The 13,285-nt window shown below is 35.3% G+C and overlaps 1 protein-coding gene across 12 annotated transcripts in view; it reads right to left on the bottom strand.

The window, feature by feature from the left end:
- Positions 1–11,850, bottom strand: part of robo2 (roundabout, axon guidance receptor, homolog 2 (Drosophila)) — a 618,934-nt gene extending 607,084 nt beyond the window's left edge. For 6 of the 12 annotated variants that reach the window (XM_015341924.2, XM_015341930.2, XM_015341926.2 and 3 more), the window contains exon 1: positions 11,140–11,849. In XM_015341924.2, coding sequence (XP_015197410.2) covers positions 11,140–11,263 — 124 coding nt within the window. In that variant the 5' untranslated portion in view covers positions 11,264–11,849. Of the gene's footprint in view, positions 1–11,139 lie in introns of all 12 variants that reach the window. The other 6 variants (XR_001477914.2, XM_015341922.2, XM_015341928.2 and 3 more) reach the window with 2 other exon arrangements.
- Between the last annotated feature and the right edge of the window lie 1,435 nt (positions 11,851–13,285).

The raw sequence follows: 13,285 nt of genomic DNA, 5'->3' as shown, positions 1-13,285 counted from the left end.
ACTGCTGAGTTTCTTTTGAATCAAGTAATCAATTTAAAAAACATCACTGCTAATATTCCGAACAATGCTTTTAGAAGCCTTTTTTATTTTTCATTTGATTAAAAACAGCTTTTCATCATTCAGTAAGAAGATTCTTTCTTTGGTCTACACCTCAATTAGTTAAGATAAAAAATGTTGCCTAAAGTCAGCTTGGGCCAAAGCACTTGAGTCATGAGCACTGCTTGTCATAAATCTTGGCAAAGGCCCTACCAATCTTAAGTTTTACGAAATGTGTAATGCATTATTTAAAACTTGGTATGATAATGCTTTGGAAAACTAATCATTTAAACATGCCATAACATTTGTACAGCAGCAGTGGGTAAACCTGAACACATTTATATTGCACACCAGGAACAAGAGAAAGATAAGCTAACTATGCTGTTCACCAGTATTTGACAATATTTTTTTAAATCTTGCTTGGGATGCATTTCAATGTACAAAGTACAATGCTTGGAATGTACTGTAATGGCTAATGTGGCTGCAGATGTCCATTAATCCACATCACAGATAAATAAATGAAATATAAAAATACAATATTTTAATAAGTTTCTCCAATATAAAAAAAAAAATCTTGGATCTCATATAATTATTTACATATTGACTGATGTCCAGTGTTGCTCATTTCCATCCTGCTCACCCACACACAAGGCCTAGTACTTTGTTTTAAAAGCCTGAAGGAAAACAAAATATCATTATTCAAACTGTTTCAAATTACTGAACAATCCATGTCTTTAATAATCTAATTAGTGGTTTGTTTATTAAAATATGCTTAAATTACAATCACTTTCAATTATTTTAATTTATTAATTTTGTTATAAGGTGGCACAATTTTCATCTATCTATACATAATTTAATCTGATTTAGGAAAAAGCAAGGAAATTACAGACTGTGAGGTATTAATTATTAAACCGCAAAATTCGAGTCTCATATTTTAATATTTAGCTAAATTATTATTTATACACGAATGAAATTAGCTTTTCATACATAACTGTCAAATAGAGTTGATCCTTTTGGTACTGTTTGCCCACCTCTGGAAAATGTAGTTTATAGTAACATTATTGTGCTTTAGCTTGTGATTAAACTCTGAAGGGGGGGGGGGGGGGGTGTGCCTGTGAAATAATTATTTTGAGAAAACTATGCTTTTATTATATTTACATTCCTCTTAATAGAACATAAAGAAAGCTAAGGTCACCTTAGATTGAAATATTTCTTTCCTAATTAAATAATTAATAAGGATGCAAACTCTGATCTCAAACTCTGCACATCTAATGACATTTGATGATGGAAAACTTGGGCAGAAATTGCTGAACATTAAAGTAATAGTTGAAAAGCAGAAAGGCATTGAGATCAGCTGACAAAATGCAAATTGTGAAATGTGCCATTCATACCTGGACTCACTGTGGCTAAGGATCTGTGCCTGTGGCTGGAAGGTTGCCGATTCAAATCCCGTGGCCAACAGAGGAATCTTACTCAGTTGGGCCCCTGAGCAAGGCCCTTAACCCCAACTGCTCCAGGGGCACTGTACAATGGGTGACCCTCCGCTCTGACCCCAAGCTTCTCTCCCTGTCTGTGTCTCATGGAAAGCAAACTGGGATATGCGAAAAGACAAATTCCTAATGCAAGAAATTGTATGCGGCTAATAATAAATTGATCTGATCAAAATCAAAGAAAATAATTCAACTATATATACTATAACATATATACTATATACTGTACTTTATATATTGTTCAACTAACTATACAGATCACAATTTGAAGCATCTTTAAATATAAGTCTTCTAAATTGTTATCATTTGTTAATAGTCTCTAACATGACTCTGGTGAGGGATACTGCAAGCATGTGATGATCTTAATAAAGGACTATCTTCACAGTGAACATAATGGCGGAGAGAAACAGAAGCATGAGTAAGGTTTTAAGAGACCAGTACTGTTATTATTGGTAAAGGATGCAGTCTATATTTTAATATATCATTTCTAAATGACCTTTGAACTGTCATCACTGGCAACAATGCAGCATGTTGTTTTATTTTTGTTAAAAAAGTATAAAGAAAGTATTAAACGTTCCTATCCTGAAAATAACTTTTCAATATATTATTAATATTGTACAACCTGTACTGTTTATGTTTTCTTTGCACACCATTTACAGACACAAGGCATGAGTGCATATATGATGGTGTAGTACCTTTTTTCATGCAAGAGGTTTGGTATCATTTTTTGGATGACATCTAAGCCAAAAGTAAGAGAGAAGGCTATAAACCTCTTCTGTGCATCACTGTGTTATTTGGGAAATTTGGTAGCACACTGTGCACTATCTGCCCAGGGCACAGTCAAACATGTTATCATATGCAGAGTTTTCAAGTGAAGTAACAGCCTCATTAGATTCATCCCAATGTGTCAAGGTTCACTTCAATTTCACCTTCTTCACACCATGTAGGCTATGTATAGGAAAATCTTTCATGGGTATGAAAAACAAAAGCACAAGCAGTAATTTTCTTTAGGTGTTCAGTAATGCCTCTAAGAAAGAGAATGAATTACAAAGACTCTGCAGATCTTTTCAAGAGCAATTGTTTCGAATCACTGCTGTCCTACAATTGTCCTACCTCTTGCCCGACCTGGATTGAATTAGGGAATTATATCAAATGGAGCCCACTACAGCTCTCTTATCACATGTTACTCCAAGTTTCTTTGCCATCGCCATCACCTCCAGTGTTTCATCCCCATAATTACCATGGTACCATACTAGTGATTTATCTTGTTTAACTTAAATTAATGACTTGTGTAGAGATGGCTTTGGTGTTCCCTATGTGGAAATATTGGTAAGAGCTCAGCTTGTCAACTTGTGAGTATGCTTTCCAAAGGTCCTTCTTCAAATTTCACAGCGTCACATAGTAAAGTTTCAGTACAAGAATGCATCTGGACGTATAACTTTTTCAGGAACATTTAGCTATTATTTCAGACTAATCAAAGTCCTTGCAATAAATATATTATCTTAATCATTTCATATTTTTCATCACAATTTATGGATAAGGTATGTTCTACAGGTACCAACTTATTCAACATAAAGTACTGTAACACACAAGGTTCATCACACTAAACTATTTTTCTGCATAGGTTGAATACTTGTCTATATTGTCCATATGAGGAAGTGAAAACATCTGTGCCTTTTGTGGAAAGGCTATGTTTATACCTTCTGGTGTTGTCCAGAAGTTGCTAGTATAGGAAGAATACTTTAGATAAGATATCTGACATCTGTGCTGTTACAATCCAATCTCTCTAGCTTTTCTAACTGAAGATTTTTCATCTACTGTCTTGTCCTTCACCTATTGCTTGTTTTTACTTTTAGTCCTCACATAGCAAAAAATGGGATCTTACTGAACTGGAAGCATAGACCAAATATCTTAATTAAGCAATGGCTTAACACACTCCTTGAAAGACTAATTTTATAGTATCTGAAATCATTTCTTAACTTTCCTACAATAATGTCAGGGAAAATTAAGGAAATAAAGACACTAACACTATTGTGTGCGATTAATATGCAATTTCTTTCCTATATTTAATATTAATACATGTAATATTTAAACGTTATGTTTCTTTCCTTTGCTTTTCAGCATGGAATAAAACTTTAATTGTTCCTTTGCAGCCTACACATGCTGATGTAACTACCTACTTGAACAACATGTAATATTACTCATACAAACTGTAACTGTCGATGACAAGTCCAATTATTACTTCATTGATTATTGTTTTATTTTTTGCATTACATATTTAAAAATATAAAAAATGCATATACTGTGCACATATTGTGGTTTTAGTTTTGTAAACTTCTACACATGTATGGTTTATTTTGAATTAAAGTCAAAGTATTTGTTAATATTGCACAATATAAGACCAAATAGGCTGGCACGATAGTTCAGTAGCTTGCATTACTGACTTAGGGCCCTAGTTTCAGTATTTGGGGTGCTATCTGTTTGTACAGTATGTTCTTTGTTTGTTCTGTGTTCATGTGGGTTTCTTCTGGGTTGTCCGGTTTCCCCCTGCAGTCCAAAGATGTACTGGTAGGTTAATTGGCCCATCAAAAGCTTTAACTTGGCTCCCATTAGAAATTTCAACAGTTCGAAAAATTCTGAAAGTTTTTATCCTAAAACATTTTTGTGGGTAATTTAACCTCTAACAAAGATAGAGTTGCATACAGAGCTCTAAATACAATATTAAAAGTGATATACTGTATCTTCTACTTCTACTTTAGAAGGAACTAGCACTTAAATATCACTCAGAAATTGAGAATTGTACAATTTTGTACAAGGCCTTTAGCAACACAGAATTATTTAATTGGTGGCACTTTTATTGTATGACTTCTACAGAGCAGTTTCCTTGTTCCTGTACAGAAGCATTGATATAGGTCCTGGCATTTTAAGTACCTCAGACACACTCCAAAATTAACCTCAATTGAAGTACTGTATGACATCCTCTTCAGGTATAACAATCTGGCCTTATTTAACCTACAGTATTCTTCTACTGCAAAAAACATAAGCAACATTGAGATCGGACATGGTGTTTTTCCAGAATCCTATTCACTGGGATTAGGAAATACTGTATCTGAATCAGGATGAATCAAGAAGAGTGTTAAAATGAAATTTTACTTTGCACTTAATAACATCTCATTAAATGTTGCACGGATAGTATCTAGCTATCTAGTTTGCATAGCTTCACACATTACCTATTATTTTTGTCAACAGACAGTTGTTCAAGAGTAATTTATAAACTTAGCAGTACAAACCATGAATATCGCTTTTGTACCAGATCATTGAAAATAGAAATTATTCTTTGCAGAAAACATTAGAAATACATTTTTCTAAAATATTTTTTTTAAAATATTTTAATTTAATGATCAAAACATAACATGAACTGAACATTTTATAGCAAATGCAAAAGCATGAAAAAGGAGAGCACAGGAAACAAGCACAAAGGAGGGGGGTGTTTCTAGACAAGAGAAGTCAAGAAAAAATTAACAGATTGATACAGTTTGGACACTGAAACAGTGTGATGTACCTATACGGAACTTCAGTAATTCTTTCCATACGGACAACTTTTGTAAATGAATACAACCAGGTATGGTTCAAGGGTATTTCAGTTCCCACCCAGTCTCTCAAAATAAATTGTTCCACTTCAGTTAATCCCACCAGCAAAACACCTTGTGCTGTTGACTAACAGTAACCTAGGAATTGACATTGAAATTGAGCTTCTGAAGGTCAATGACACAGTCATATTAGTCATATCCAAAAGCGCATTAATTACGTAGTGATATGGCCTATTATTTTACTTTGTGTGCCTTGTCCAAGCACCCTGGTGACTTTGTCTAAATGCATCAATTTGTTGTGTAGATACATAAATATATCTCTCTAAATGCACAGAAATGTAGCTAAATAGGCCCCCTTAGCCAAAAGATCTGGTGGTTATTTGCTTGTGGAAAAGTAAGGGAGGTGGGTTTGTCTTTTGGTTACTGGCTTTCTCCAGGACAGTGACAATCTAAACTCCCATGGTGGATGTTCACGTCTGGTGCCTGGATGTCTAGCAAAGAAATGTACAGTAAGTACATCTGGACTTGATCTTAAAGTCACAGGGCATCATCCATCACCCAAAGTAAGATCTAACAATTGAGGATCTTTAGGGTGGATTCCAGAAACAAACCTGATGGTATCTCAGCCAATCACCAAATTTGTGATGTAGCCCTATACTGTATAAACCGGAACACAAGTTTTTTTTTTCTCTGTTAACTACTGATTTGAAATCTCTCTTTAAGTTGGCAAGCTGAATTTCACAACCACTTGACTGCAAGCAGTCCAAGTCAGGACTTTTTTCCAGCTTTTTTCCAAGACATCAGACCAAGTGATTGAGTCAGTAACGTGCAGAATTCTTTTAGCAAGTTCCCATCTTGTCTAACTTGTGGCAGGACCTCAAGAAGACAAACTTTTCACAGCCACTAAGACACAACTTTGGCAGAGCTTCCTAAACCTAATGCAAGCTCCTAAGCAACACAAGGCAAAAGCTCTTACCAGGACCTTCCCAATACAGAGAAGCTGCAAGATGGATCAAGAACTAATCCAAACAGAAATAACTTACCAGGGCAAAGTTTAAATTGATCAAGTATGTTTGGACAATGGATGTTTGAGTAAATTAAATTTCGTTATTCACATTATAATCCTCAAGAGCTGAATCGTTACCCCAAATGCATGTTTAATGTTTAGTCCATAATAGTACATCTAAATGCATATTTACTGGTGTCAGAGAATATAAATGTGACCTATGAGATTATATGAGATTGATAAAACCTATGAGCTAGACTGTAACGCGTAACAGTCAATGCATATTTTAACTGTGAAGTTATTAATTCTGATCTTTGTAATCCCTGAGTGAGGAATCAGCATTTGTGTTCACATTAGAACATTTCACATATATATTCTATTACATTGTTGTTTCTTATGAATGTTTAGGTTATATCAATTTATGATATAGAATAAATTGTATATTGCATATTTAGAATGTGTGTATGAGACTTAAATTATTATGTTTTATTCCTAAAAGTCATCAAGTACTCTCACAATTTACTGTTAAAATGATTGTTACAACAGATTAAAACCCCTAATCTCCTACAGTTACATACACCCAAAAGCATTTGTCACTTCACAAAACATGTTTAATTAGGTAGCAATGACACCCTCAATATGACTATGAAAGCTGTTTGGTGAAATAGCCAATGTACTAAACATTAAGAGGAAGATAAATTATTACTGTATGCCAGACTGCATCCAAATAAGGACTCCCATAGGAGACTGAATTTAGATAAGAGAAAAAAAACAAAGCTTTTGTTCCTAATAATGACTGTTGAAACTATTTCAACAATTAGTTTAAATCACTCTGTAGGCATGAAGAGTCTAGTGGAGGGTAAGATACAAATGCAGCATTATAGATTGCATGGGTTGTCACTAGTTATACCTCAGTAAGCACCACGGTATCATGAACTTAAAATCCAGAAAAATCCATTAGCAAGAAAGTTTCCCTTAGTTCCAGAAGTACTAAGTTCCTTAGTGCACAAGTCATTGTCTTCAAAGATAGCACTAAGCGACATCATAGTCTTGTAGACAAAAGTGTGTAGAAAAAGTGTTGAGAACTAGTGAATAAAGAAAATGATCCAAATCAGTGAAGTTTATGACTTTTTAAGAGAAAGCAGTTGACTTTCCTTCTAATGTTTAGGTGAACTGCAATTTTAAGAGAAACAGTCCTGCCTTTGAGAGAGAAACATGGATCCTGAAAATTCTGGAAATAAAATGTCCCAAAGTCTGATTGGTTTAAGCCCTCCTTACTTTCTGTAGAACTCAACCAAGTTCTTTCAGCCTCAACCAAAAAACCCTGTATTAATACTTGACATTAGTAACAGCTACAAACCCAAAAGGTTTAGATCACTATTACCACCAAACTCTTGGTTCTTTGGTTCCTTTGAAGTGTTACTAGTTAGAATTAATTTGCTCAAAATATTGTGGTGTGAGTGAAATAGAATTTATTGTACATCTAAAGATTCAAATTACTGAAGTCAACAAATATCTTAAACATTTTCAGATATTTCATAACAAATATCTGAAACAGAGGGATTGAGTTAAAATAATTAAATTAAATCAGGAAAATGTCATCAGCATATAGTGAAATTTGATGATTGGAACACTCTGTATACCAATGGGAGTGTATTCATTTATCTAGCACCACCACAAACATGTCTCTTACTGCTACATTTAACCACAATTGTTTTGAACAGATGGAGAGTAACAGTTTGTATCAAATATAGAAACCAAGTAACCAGTTAACATTAAGTACTAAAAAATAGTCCAATTATGTACATTACTAAAAGTAAAAAATCCTGCAAATGAAACCTACAGTATCTTTTCTAAATCCATCCACCACCGCTGAGGAAATAATTCAGAAAACACACCACCCACCAAAGCTTGTTCAAATTATGTGCTATTGCTGGCAGCAGTAGACCTGTAACAGCCCACTGCTTCCTAGAGAGCCCTGCTTCAATTGTGCTTAAAATGCTCAATTTAGTAAAACAATGGCAAAAATCGAGAAAATGGGTTTCATCATATAGATGACTGTAAAATGTTCCATTGAGAATAAGTGTCTGATTAGAGTTGAACTATTCCAGTAAAATGCTGAAAATGTCTCTGAGAGTTACATGATTGAGAGAAACTGGCAAGTGGTGTGAAAATACCTGTCATAAGAAAGGGGTGTGTTTTTTAATCAAAAAAAGGGGTGAACTACACATTCACAGATCAAGATGATTTTATGGTATGTGGAAAAAAACAGGATTACATCTAAAATAAACCACACCCAGGAAATGTAAGACAATTATTAAGATTTGTTTACTTATTTTAGTAACTGTTTTTTGTTATGTCAGTATTATCTTTCTAATTCTATTGCAAAGTCTTGTTTTTCCAAAGAGTGGGAAGAAAACCTTTGCTGTAGGTGAAAAAATGGAATTAGGGTCTGAAGAGCAAACAATAACATGATAGTGTGACAGTGATATGGAAAAAAAGATTTATGTGTTTACAGTATGTGTATTCTAATTTTCTTATATGATTAATCTCAATACACATACAGTATACTGTAGATGCCTTTTACTCTATACAGTATATTGCTGATGCCATGTACAGTATTAGTTTGTTTTTCTCTACACAGACTAAGTGAAATATTTTTAAAAATGCTTTTCTGGATTTCATATACTTTCCTTACTTTTGTTTCTATTATGCCTACCTTTTAATCTCAGCTTCTTACCCTCCATACCTCTTGTGGTGTGCTAGCAACCCAGCCACTGGACAGACAAAATGTCATTTTGGACATCACTGATGATTATTAGAATAACACCAGCCCTGAATTTCTTATTAACTCCTTAAAGTCATTAACCATCCCATACCTCTCATAGAGCTTTTAAGCAACTGTTACTGGAATATCAAGTCATCTAGGTATATAATCTAAATAGACATGAGCTGCACTAAATCAGCAGAACTCATGTAATGGTTACTTCAAGTAAGGAATGATCAGGTAAATTGCATATTGTCTATTATGGCACGAGCAGATTGTTGCTCACCTTCATCTTTCATGTTTTTGTATAACACAAACACAACTGCAAATACACAAGCACAAACATTTTCTTATTCAAATTCAAAATTCACTGAGTTTCTTTACCATGCATCAAACAACAACTTTTCAAAATTAGATCTCCAGTAATGTGCAGGATTACTGATTTGCCTCTGTCACTGTCTTGCTTAAAGAACATTAGTGTGAACCAATATGTATATATATCTCAGTAAAAATGTAAGTTAAGTATGCCACTGGGAGCCATAGAACATCATTTTACCTGGGGCCAAAGATTACAAGGCTTTGCCATTTCACAATACTGATCTGAATTTATTAATAGTGCTTGACTTAACCTCCTTCATTGTTTCAAATTGTGGCATCAACCTCACAAATCAATTTCCAAATAGCCATCTTTATACCATGACTGCGATTGAATTTGGTTACATTAGGTACAGGCATTCATAAAAATATATGTAAAAGACCATGCTTAATCATTTTTACATTTTTTCTCAAATTATAACTTTACTGTCTGTTATCTATAGTACATTCCTCAACTTGGCACTTGGCACTTGATTAAATCTACTAAAATTACTTATTAAACTGATCTCAGTTTAGCTGTTGAATTGGCAGACTCCCCCAGGAGTCTGTTCTCAGAACAGCATAGCTCCACTATATCAAATGTATTTTAAATGAAAATGGTAAAACAAATTTGGGTCTTGCCAGATTTAAATAATTGTTCAATGAGAATTCAAAATGAAGAAGTGAGTTGCATAAAATTTATGTCTCGGCACAGCATGAGACTTGAGAACATGCCTTTGTGAGCAAGTGGACAATGTCGCTAATTCCCAAATCTTCTGAATTAATGATCTTCGATCTTTCGGAGGAAAGCAAAAGCACTTGGAGGTAGAGACCACAGCGCACACATCACAAGCAAAAGACTGAATCAGAAAGTGGTGACTTAGAATCTTATTAAATGGATCACATTCCCAACACACTCTTTGAAGACAAGCAGGCTACTTAGCATGAACTGCCTGTGCCAGCAACGTAGAGCCGCTGCTGGGAGTTTTCCAATGGAAAAGATTAGAACTGCCTTTAATCCAACAAAAGGGATTATATGGAAAAAGAGGGGTGAAAGCCTCCTACAGAGGTGCTGCAATAAATTATTAAAACTCTCTTTAGAATGTTGATCTCAGTCTTTAACCTAAAATCCCAACACTGACAGCCGACAGCAAAACACCGGGCTGTTAAGGGTTAGATTAATTCGCCAGACTGTGTGATCGGCCTGGATTTCCAGGGTCTCCCAATCAGGGGGAGGGAGGTGGGATGAAAATCTGTTTTAAATAGTTCACAACAACCAGAACAAAACCTGCTACATTACTGACCAAATGACCTCTGTTCCTGAACTTCAAAACATTTAAACACAGTTAGTTGCAGTATTAGCTTCTTTGAATATGCATTCTCATATCTTGTAAGCCATTTTTTAAAATTAAACTTTATCATTAAATAAAATAAAAGTTCTGAAACAAAAGATGTCCCCTCCTCTCATAACATACAACAAAAGCTATATAAATCAAAGCATGAAGCATAATACAAAACATGAAGCAAAATGTACCACTTAAGCCACACCAGAGCACAAAAAGAATCATTCACAACACCTGTCAGGGAACTCTGATGCCCCTGACCCCAAACCCTTTCATTTGGCCTTCAGGGTATTGGAAATTAGCATCCCCTGTGGAGGCTTTTAGGTTCACTCTCCAGTGCTTTTTACACTGTTCTGTCTTGTGTATAATTAAGGTGCAAAGGGTTAAAAAAGGTCAATGAACAGACCCAGCACTGAAAATGTGAATCATTGTGGTTCACATTTTCACCGAGGAGACAGCAAGTTATTTTTTTATGTTTGAGGAGGAGAAAGGTAAAGAACTGATGAGAAGCAAGCTGCACGGGCTTAGGTAGGATTTGACTTTGCTCACTTACCACCTTTCCAGTGTCTTCCTTTAGTTCTACTCTGCTTGGCGAGAGTTGGTTCCCACAACAGGAGAAAGAGAAATAAAAGAAGTTCAAACACTGAAAAAAATCCTGTTTTTCCCCTCGAAAACATTTCCAAGAGTTACTCGCACCTCATCTTCACATCTTTATTTGCCTCCACTCCACATTCACTTTGGACGATGTCATTAATCACTGGGAAATGAGAGCAGGGGCTTGCTTTGCCATCCTCATCTGTTGAGGTAATATCTCACTGATATAGCCCTAAGGAAAGCTACATTTCTCACTGATCCAGCATCGCCCACATCACATCCAGCCGGCGTGCTACACTGAAGCTGCTGCTGCTGCTGCAAAATTATTTCCTGCTCTCTCTACTTCGGGTTTCACTGGGAATACATCCTTCAGCTTTCACACTGCGAGTGGGATGGAAAACATCCACAGTTTGTGTCCAGCAGAAGAAAAGAAGGAAAGCAATGCAAGAAAGGAATGTCAAGACTGTAAGGAAAAAAGAAGAGAAGCAGTTGCAATGACAGCTCTAATCCTCGCTGCCTGATCCTAATAGCCGTGCAACCAACCAAATTGCTCTTTAAAGAGTAATAAGGCTTCAGCAAGAGCCAGTGTCAACGACACTTAGGTAGGTAGAGCTAGCTTTAAAAACGCAATCACACAGGAACCTGCTGGAGACAGCCAACGCAGGCTACCACATGGTCCCAGTTCAGACTGTGCTGTGCTATTTCGAATGTGCATTGTGCACTCAAGAGTTTTTCATGTTAATCACGGCTCTGAGAATTACTAAGATGATAGACTCTCTAGCCGGGATGTTCCTTTTTTTAACTGTGTCATTGCTTTCTAGCTTCTATCAGTAAAAGCTTTCGACTGGAAGTTTTTAACCCTCTAGTAACAACTGTACTAGATTTTCCAGAAGCTGCACTAAATAAAGGTTTGACTTTTTTAATCATTCCTGATTTTTAAGTTAGTGTTTTAATCTATCTCTTTCACTGATTTTTTTTCTTTTATATTGAGCACTTTAATGTCTGTAAAAGATGAGTGAGTGATAAATAGCCTCAGTCACCTTCATATTCAGTAGGTATCAGAAAGCTTCCTCTGTACCTCCACTGAGTGTCACTTGCTCCATGGTTTTGGATTGTCCCAAACGAGAATTCTAATGTCTGTTCTATTTCAGCTTTTATAATAGTATAATATTAATTCCATAGATTGTAAGCAACATTTCAAGTTAGCACTAGACACAGTGATTATAGTTTGAGACTTTTAACAAATATTACAATTATATTATATAAGCACATATTTTTATATCAGCCTTTTGCATTTCCAACTTGATGCTACAGTTCAGTTGGATTGTTCACAAGTATAGTATAGCACCATTTAGGTTAGAGGGACTTGGGATCTCTTCTAATTTTCAGGGAAGGGAATAACATCAGGGTTAGGGACCCTCCTCTTATTATTTAAAATTGTAAAAAGAAAAAAAATGTTTAATAATAATTAAAATAGATACAGTAAGAATATATATAATAGTTTTAAGAGTAATAGCTGTCAGATTTAGTCCAATAGGCTGGTTACAGTTACTATATGTCAGGAACAAAACAAAAACTCAATTTCCATCAGGACACTTCAGAACTGTTCTCATTGTCCCATGTAGCATATATCATTTTACTGGCTAGTCATGCTCGTCAGCAAGTTTATTCGTTTTATTATTAATTCATCATTAACATTCTTTCTCTTTTCAATATTGTGTATTTAAAATAGTTCATTAGGTTTCAACCTGATTAATGGCTACAAGCCCTATACCAGCCCCGGAGAGATTAAGACAAAATAGATGACTCTGAGTCCTCTGAGAGATTGAACTAAACCATCTCCTTCACTCTAAACAATGATCCTAGAATATAAACAGCTGGGTTGCCTGGCATGGGGATGACTGAAATAGGCTTTACTTGTAATGCCCTGATCCCAGACCAATGTGTTGGGGACCCCACCCAGGTCCAGCACACCCAAAGTAAACTCTGATGCCACTTGGTCAATAGTCGTTGAACCTGAAAAAGTCTGAAAAATACAGTTGAAAAACCTTGAGGTGGATGCTGGGCAGACTGTGTCTCCCTTTCAACCAAATTCTTACTTTGTT

This window comes from Lepisosteus oculatus, chromosome 5 (genome assembly GCF_040954835.1).
Source record: "Lepisosteus oculatus isolate fLepOcu1 chromosome 5, fLepOcu1.hap2, whole genome shotgun sequence".
NCBI classification, from domain to species: Eukaryota; Metazoa; Chordata; class Actinopteri; order Semionotiformes; family Lepisosteidae; genus Lepisosteus; species Lepisosteus oculatus.
This window is presented reverse-complemented; position numbering and strand designations above follow the sequence as displayed.